The sequence below is a fragment of the Anopheles funestus genome, chromosome 2RL, assembly GCF_943734845.2.
Source record: "Anopheles funestus chromosome 2RL, idAnoFuneDA-416_04, whole genome shotgun sequence".
NCBI classification, from domain to species: Eukaryota; Metazoa; Arthropoda; class Insecta; order Diptera; family Culicidae; genus Anopheles; species Anopheles funestus.
The window spans coordinates 56,749,561-56,758,437 of NC_064598.1; the positions used below are offsets into that span (position 1 = coordinate 56,749,561).

Sequence of the window (8,877 nt, forward strand, 5' to 3'; positions counted from 1 at the left end):
TATTTCAAAACTAACCTGGAAATACCGAATCAATTTGCCACATTGCAATGAACAGCTGTTGCTTTCGGGATTGCAGCTTTTTTTTTGGAAAACGATGAAATATCACTCTGTCAACATTTCTAGCAGGTTTCATATTATGTATAAGTTGATACACCGTCGCTTTTTGACAAGGTCACTTTATCAGTCCATCAGACTTGACAACCCAACATAAAAGAATGATGCATTAGACTAGTCTACTAGCATTAGATGCATTAGACTTTAATCTAATCTAATCTTTAATCTTCAATCTAAGTCTACTTAGGAGGATTGAGGATTGAGGACAGCAAATATTTTCATAATAATAAACATAAAATAAAATAGTAATAAAGAATGAATAAAAATATTTTTTCAAAACTTTCATACAATTGTTCCTAATTCGGATGATTCAAAAAGCTTTGATAGCAATTTCCGAATACCATCTACTCCATCAGTTAAACACTTCACAAATAACTGGCCGTAATCAAATAACTTCAGTTTAATATAGAGAAATAGTCAATAAAACTTATGCTCGGGTTAATAGAGAAAAATAATCATTCTCGTTTTTTGAGTCTCGCTACCTAAATCAGACATTAACTTTTCCAAACATATCCACCATCTACAACTCACACTATACCTACTGAATGCTGAAAAAAAAACACACAGAAATGCTGAGAAACCAACACAATGCACTGGGAAGAAGATGAAACTTATTTTCGAATGGTTCATAAATATTATTCTGACATTTTTTTCTGTTTCTCTCATCAACAACAAATTCTTTTTTACGTTTCATGATATTATTCCATTCTACCCTAATCCGTCGTAGTTTTCTTTAGTTCTCCAACGTATTCCTCCCTCAAGCATGATATACACAAAAACATGATGCCATCCAAACGAGTCCATGCCGGTTCATTTACTTCTTTCGAACCTGGATCGTTTCAGATCTTTCTCTATCGCTCTATCTCTCTTTTGTTCTCTCTATCTATCTAACCACTTTTCTGAGACCATACTCAAATTAACAATCGCAACAATTTTTTCATCATTCATTCAGTTTTCACATTCAGTTTAACCCATAAAAATATTCATATAATGTACAAATTTTCTTTATTATTTGTAGATAAGCATAAAGTTTAACCTAAAGATAATTGTTAATTGTAGTTGTGGGAGAGCATTTTCCTCAATGTGTTGAACGATCGGGTCATGTTTGCTTGCAAGTTAGTTATCAACCGGGTTGAAAAACATTTTTACGCAATTAAAATGAATCATTTGTCCGTTCGTTTTCATGACTATGTCTACTCAAGAAAAAAAATATATTCAAATTCTAAAGTAGGCCCCAATGGTTCTCCTTTTAATAAGAAACATTGGTTAGTATGTTGCCAACTGCTGCTATACTACTTGAGAAAAAACAATGATTGTATCGATATGATGTTATATCGATCTGTCTGATTTGTAGTTTAATAATTGTATTTTACATTATGTGTACAGAATGTAGCAATTCTTTTTTCTTTTTAGAATATCAGCTCGGGGGTCTCTTTCGCCATCCAAATGACGCTTTTCAAATGCGGTTCTAGCCTAAATCGGAACAGCCCTGAGTTTTCAGGTAGCTCCGAGCTTTTAAAAATCCCTGAGCTTAATCTGTCTAAAAAACACAAAAGATTAACTCCAGATACAAAGTTCATTTTCAGAACCATGTTTTCACAAGAACGGTTACTCGTACCCAGTGGCGGATCAAACTAAGTGAGTTAAGTGAGGGAAGTGTTTAGTTAGGATATCCGTTAACCATCCAGTCAATAGCTCGAAATTTCACAATTTCAAGTCCGATGCATGTTGCGAACCATCTTTAGTTTAGAGAATCCCAGGAGCAGCTCGCTAAGCCATTTCGCTTAGATCCTACGGGGAGCTTAATAAGCCGCAGAGTCTGAATCGTTTTTGTGCTGCTTTTTGATAGAATAATTTTATGTTCATCTTTTCGTTAGGTTCGAGCTTTCCTTTTCTGTTGCATTTGGAGTCTCTTCTTCTGAAACGTTGTAGTTGCGTTCGTTAATCTTTGAAACACAATAGTTTATACAAAGAAATTTTCTAAGAGTTGCTCGCTCTCTCTCTCAATCAACGACAATCATCGACAAACAGCGACGATTGTCGAATCCAAACCATGGTTTGGTTTGGCATCAAAGTATCTAAACTGGAAAATTTATAAGTTGGCACGTGTTGTACATTGATATGAACTAGGGCGGACCTTCAGAGTGACTAAATGGTTACAATTATAATTGCTATTTATTCATATAAATCCCTGGTCCCGAGGCCTATTTACTTTTCCTCCATAAATCATAATCATAACTCATTACTAGCATAACTCTAATGCTGCGAAAGAAAAAGCTTAACTGATATGTATAAATTTTCTACCAAGTTACAACGAATATGTTTTGTATGCTTTTTTATTTATTTTTACGCACAGGGCCAAAATTGTTCAATTTTATATAACTTACGAGTAAATCATGGTAAATTTTAAATCAAAAACATGTCTATTATGCTTATTAAGTCAGCCAAAAATATTTGTAGTGGTGTATGTATCGAATAACAGTTTTATTAACAATTTATTTACATGTCTGATGTTTGTTTTTTTATTTCTGCGAGTATGCGACCCTCAAGTGGAAACTATTAGTTTGCTAAGTTCCAATCAGCTGGCATAACAATACGAGATAGGCTATTGATGATATTGTCTAAAACCGTGAGTTAATTGAGAGTTTCCAAGCTGAAACCTTTCAGATTAAGATTCCCTTTGGCAAACGGATACCAATACCTCGTATTATATCTCAGTCCATTTCTGGTGGACTAGCGGTTCAGCAAAAAGTATAACTAGCAACCATTATATAGGGTGGCCCAATAGACATGAACTTGTGCCTTGTTTGCAATTATACAATTAGTGCGAAGCTATCATTGTACTAATTGCGTTGTATCTACGATTATACTCTGTACTCATGTAGTGGATTGGGTTTGTTTTTAATAAAATATTCATAATATACGGCTATCTCAATAGACAATTTAAAATTAAATTCGAATTCATTTTCGAAGAAAATTTTTGTTTTTTACCTCATAATTATAATTCGATAGTTATACGACCGTGAAGTTTTTACAATAAAAATAATAAAACAAAATGAAATATAACTCTGCAGTACCTTCTCGATCGTAATGGCCCTTCCTAAAAATACATGTCTAGTTTTGTATAATCTAAACGAAATATATACTCTGATATAGTACCACAAAAATGACATTAATTTTTAACTAATTCCTAACTAGGGAATCAGAATTACGCGATTCTCAATCGTTATTTTTTTTATAAATTTTATCTTCGCTCTCATCAGCTTTGTTGTCCAAATCAAACTTTTAGTTATTTTTTTATCTGGTTATAGTTTTTCTAATCTACTTTAACCTAAAGGACGTTCTGCTTAAAAAGCACAATTACATACTTTTTGTAAATGTATTCGGGTGTATTTTGCAAGGATTAAATATGTACTATATCAGCGGTACTGGAAAACAATATGTTTGCCCTTAAGTAAAAAAACTATCGCCAAACGTGTTCTACAACGGAGGTGCAATTTATTTTAATTTTTTGTTTTGTTTATTTTTATTTTTCAAAATAACCTGCCTCATTAAAAATCAAATGAACTCAAATCCTAAATTAAACCCTTGTTAGTCCGGTTTTAACAAATTACATCTTTCCTTTATTTTAAATCATCTCAATGTCATGTCCATATCTGATTTATTCATTTCTGTTATGATTAATGCCAGACAGATATTCAAATATATCTACTGCAATGAGTAATGTCTTACATAGGTCTGCATTAAAATAAATCACGTAATTTTGATCATTATTGCTTCCACTTATCGTGTACTTTCTACTTTAGGAATAGAATTAGTATATTCGATTGATAATGGCAATTCTATTTGTGAATCTTCAGCACCGGTACGTACACTAAGTGGCGATGAAGTAATTACACGGCACAGGTGGTGTGTTTTGTGGCGTTTAAAACTGCTTCCATCCAAAAATCTATCACCACAGCTATCACACGCAAATGGACGCTCTCCTGTGTGTATGCGCCTGTGTACTGTCAGCTGGCCGCCCTGACTGAACCGTTTATCGCAGAACTCGCAAACATATTTCTTTTCACCTGAAACAATTAAAACATTATTAGTAATATCAGCACTGACTGTAGTATAGTACCTATGAATATACAAGGGTAAAAGTAAGCCAACATGCATAAAACATATATGTATAATGAATGAATAAAAACTCTCAAACAACGACAAAGTTGTACAGTATCCAAAATTAAAATTTTCCCATTTAAAACATTGTGGGATCTTTTCAGCGAAACGAATTTTCGTACTTAATTTTATTATGAAACCCTCGAAATTTTAAAAATCGTAAAACCCTCCTTATTCTTTTTTTCGATAATCAAACGTCTTCGTGCATGTGACTCCTAACGTATAATGAAATCAGTCATTAATTGTCATTAACCAGAAACAACTTGTACTGAGCGTGTTCAACGGAACCTGCGCGCGTTGTTTCTGTTCTATACAAAGAAAGTAATAAATATATCTTTGCCACAGTTGTCGTGACACAAACCTATGAATGTGGTCTTTTTCTACAGCTTTCGAAAGCTAGGTCAAATAATGGACACTTATAATGTATGGCACTTATACTAACCAGTATGAGTTGTTAGATGCTTAGCAAGGTTCGAGCTAGACGTAAATTGCCGACTGCAGACTTTACAATTATACGTCTTGTATTTCTTTCCAGTAGGACCAGCTTCTGGGGGCATTGCTATAGACTGCGCATTCGGTATGTACAATTTACTTTGAGGATTAAAGTGGGATGTATAATGTCGACGCATTTCCTTCTTATCGACGAATCCTTTCTGGCACAACTGGCACGAAAATGGACGCTCTCCTGTATGTATACGACGATGGATCGTTAGGGAGCCCTTCTGCGTGAAGGTTTTGCCACACAAATCGCACATATACGGTACCGGCTGATCGGCATGCATCTTCACGTGGCGCATTAGATTTTTATGATGCTTGAAGATGCGATTACAAATGTTGCACGTGATTATGCCTGGCAGTGTATGACGGAATTCGTGTTCAACCAATGATTCTGCCTCCCGAAAGATTAAATCACAGTAACGGCACTTTCTATCAGACATATCCGATTCGTGTTCGGATTTCACGTGTTGCAGTGCAATGGAAAGGCTGGCGAAGGTTTGTGCACAGAGCACACAGTGACACGACTGAATGGCTTCAGGACCAAAGCAACTGAGTTTGTGCTCTTTCAGTACCTGCCGAATCCGGAAACATTTACCGCAAACCTCACAAATGAACGGTTTCTCACCAGAATGGGTACGGCGATGATCAATTAATTTGCTCGTTTCCTTGAATCGTTTACCACAAACATCACAACCGTAAGGACTATTTTCGTCGTGATTCCGTTTCTCGTGCATAACGAGCGTGGAAGATTTGTTAAACACCTTCCCGCAATATTTGCATTCGAATTTGTTTTCCAGCGTGTGAACATTCTGGTGGCGCCGCAATGTACTTAGCAACGTATACGAACGATCACAGCTCTGACACTGGAAACGCTTTTGTCCATCAGTAACTAAAACTTTCGTGCCGTGTATTTCAGACTGTATTTTCGCTTCTTGCAGCTCATCCAAGTGTTTCTCTTGTACGTGTTCCCGTTCCTCGTGATGCTGGCAGTCAGCTAACGTTGCGAAACGCTTCTCGCAATAGACACACTTAATGGCCAGTCCGGCAGCATGCTGACGAAGATGTTCCCGCAAGACTCTGGTTGAATTTATCATCTTATTATCACACTGGCCACATTGATACGGCAACCAATCCGAGTGCATACGAACATGTTCGTTAAGATCTTCGCGGGATTTACCAATGAAATCATTGCAGATGTAACACATCAACTCACGCTTCAAGTACTCTTCGTCGCTCGATTGTTCCACGTGATGTTTCTTTTCGTGCTTTTCCAGATCATACTTTTTGGTAAACTTTTGAGCGCAGTAACGACACACAAAGCGTCTGTTCTTTTCCGCATCGATTTCGTACTGTAATTGATGTAAGTTACGCATATGTCTACTAACGGCTTGGCCACAAGAGAATCGGGCTGGACAATAGTGACAGCGGCGCTTCAACGTCAAATCATGCTGCTGATGGTGCAAATTTAAACGATGTAAATTGGTAATCGTTTCCGAAACACACATTTTACAATTGAATGGAATATCTTTCGCGTGCTCCTTTTGAAGATGTTCGTTTAGTTTCGCCCGTAACGTAAATTCCTTTCGACAAATATAGCACTGAGTTGTATCTTCTTTTTCCATCTCATCTGCCCCGGTGTACGTTTCATCTGTTTGATACGTGTGACTTTGCCGTCGCTTGCTGCTGGAAGAAACGAGCCAGTCCTCCAACCGTTCTGACACCTTCTTCCGCGGTCTGCCAACCTTCCGTCGTTTCGGTTGTTGATCATCCTTACGACGTCGCGTCTTCAACTTGCAATCATCGTTAGCATCAGCGTCATCTAAACTTAATTCTTCTTGGGCAACAAATACGTGAATGTCTCCATTGTTCGAATGATCACCAACGCGCTGTTTTGACCGTTGTCCTTCTTCAATCGGCTCATTGTTAACACTTTCCGGGTAATATACTTCGCCAACACCATCGTTCGGACGAGCTACAACAGTTACATAGGGGTTAGTTTCCGCTACATACCATTCTCGGTTCCTTTCACTCGTGTCTTCTTTCTTATCAGCGTTTTCTTGTGATGTATGTTCTTCAATAGAATCAATGTTACTTGTCTGTTTACAATTGTCTCGAGACTTGTAGTTTTCAGATGAATCTTCGTTCGGAAAATATTCAATCTCCTGTTCGATCTTAATTTCGACATCTTCGTTTACAAACGCTTCCGAAACAAATCCTGAACTTGTTCCAGAAATCAGCGGGTTCAAGTTCGATCCCTCTAAATCATCTTCTTGTTTCACAATGTAGATCTCTTCCACTTCGTTGTTCGATGGAATGATATGGCTAGAAAAAAGATTTAAATAGTAGTGAAACTGTTTAGAATATAGAATTTTATAAATGAACCATGAAAACAAATCCTACCGAAGCAGCATTTTTTCTGTTTTGACTTTAGTGCACACACACACACATTAACAAATTATATACATACCTACGTGCATGGTTGAAAATGCTGAATGCATCAATGACAGATGGTCTCGTACCCAAGATATATACACAATTTTGAAAATGCATATTGCAAACGAACGCGATAAAGTTAAAGCCATAGATTCCGACAGTTTAAAGCCGTAGATAAACAAGCATCAGAACGATTGCAGTAGGTATATCAAGTGAAAATTCAGTTCCTTCACTTTACAATGAATTAAGAGAAAATTAACTTTAAAAAGATTTTATTGTAAACCTGCTAAAAGAGAAAACATAGTTCTATTAAAAGCCACTAGAGGGCGGTGTAGGAAAATTTAAAAATTATTCACCGTTGAAAAAATGAAGCAACGCGAGGGCATCTGCTGTGCCCTTCATCTTTTGTGAATGCAGCTCAATTCAATTGTTAACGTTCGTTCTTCTGTCTGAAGGAATCCAAGTATGCAAGGATTGAAACTGATTCAACTGTATCTTAGTAGTCTTTGATATGATTCAATAAAGTTAGTTAGTCAGTACCACTTGAAGAGGCAAGTCCAATATTTGCTGCGATCCTACAGGTTATGGGCCCAGTCATACTATTCTAGAAGCATTCTAATATCGAAAACTGAAATGGATGGCGGAAAGTTTAGTATCGAAAAGCTCCGTAGCGGTGGATACGAAACATGGCGATTCAAAGTCGAAATGTTGTTAGTCCGGGAAAACCTGTGGAAATACGTGTCAACGGCCGCCCCTGAACCATTGACCGAATCCTGGAAGGAAGGTGACGCTAAGGCCCGGGCAACGATCGCTCTTCTTGTGGATTGTTAGGATAGCAAACCCTGTAATGTATTCGTTCATGGACTCTTCTGTACTTCTTTACTTTAGGCAACACTGAAATAAAGTCTTTCTTTCCGATTAGTACAAGTAAAGCGGCAACACGAGCTTCCGTTTAAACTGCATAACTTTAGGTTATGGGCCCAGAGCTAGTCTCGGAAAGATTGTGTTGAATAAGCCTGTGTTTGAAATAAGAAAAATGTCGGATCGGGAAATGGAGCTGCTTCGTATTCCTTTGTTTGATGGGACGAATTTTTCATCGTGGAAGTTCCGGATGCTTACCGTGCTGGAGGAGCACGATTTGCAGGAATGTGTCCAACAGGAGATGGAAGAGGTCGAGGAGCTGTGTATCAAGGTGGATGACAGCGAAGCCATCAAGAAGCAGAAGAACATCGAAATTGAAAAGCGGAAGAAAAAGGACCGCAAATGCAAATCGATACTGATTTCCCGCATAAATGACACCCAGCTTGAATATGTGCAGGATCATCCAACTCCAAAGGCGATTTGGACAGCTCTACACAAGGTCTTCGAGCGAAAAAGTGTTGCGAATCGTCTACATGCGAAGAGGAAACTGTTTTATTTGCGGCACGATAGCAGTACTAAGTTACAGGATCATTTTTTGTTATTTGATCGGATTGTGCGCGAATATAGAGCAACAGGAGCGCAGATAGACGATATCGACGTGGTGTGCCATTTACTGATGACGATGGGGCCGAAATATTCAACATTAGTGACGGCTTTAGAAACAATGTCGGAGGACAACCTAACTCTAGAGTTTGCCAAATGTAGGCTGCTCGACGAAGAGATCAAGTTGACAGGAAAAGACATTAG

At 37.5% G+C, this 8,877-nt stretch overlaps 1 protein-coding gene across 2 annotated transcripts; it reads right to left on the minus strand.

Moving 5' to 3' along the window:
* Positions 1-1,100: 1,100 nt before the first annotated feature.
* LOC125760963 (zinc finger protein 271-like) lies at positions 1,101-7,448 on the minus strand. 2 transcript variants are annotated; one of them, XM_049421621.1, is made up of 3 exons: positions 7,244-7,448; positions 4,721-7,098; positions 1,101-4,184 (listed from the first exon to the last, which is right to left on the minus strand). In XM_049421621.1, the coding sequence occupies exons 1-3, from the start codon at positions 7,324-7,326 to the stop codon at positions 3,898-3,900; spliced, it is 2,748 nt and encodes a 915-aa protein (XP_049277578.1). In that variant the 5' UTR covers positions 7,327-7,448; the 3' UTR covers positions 1,101-3,897. The 2 variants fall into 2 exon arrangements, with proteins under 2 accessions (XP_049277578.1, XP_049277579.1); XM_049421622.1 differs by having other exon boundaries at positions 7,177-7,253.
* Between the last annotated feature and the right edge of the window lie 1,429 nt (positions 7,449-8,877).

What these genes read in the sequence shown, in the direction of transcription:
- LOC125760963 (XM_049421621.1), bottom strand. Translation starts at nt 7,326, where the DNA reads ATGCATTTTCAAAATTGTGTATATATCTTGGGTACGAGACCATCTGTC. An exon ending in ATTTTCAACCATGCACGTAG is followed by an intron (nt 7,099 to 7,243) that starts GTATGTATATAA and finishes TCTTTTTTCTAG; the next exon opens with CCATATCATTCCATCGAACA. An exon ending in GCATCTAACAACTCATACTG is followed by an intron (nt 4,185 to 4,720) that starts GTTAGTATAAGT and finishes TAATTGTTTCAG; the next exon opens with GTGAAAAGAAATATGTTTGC.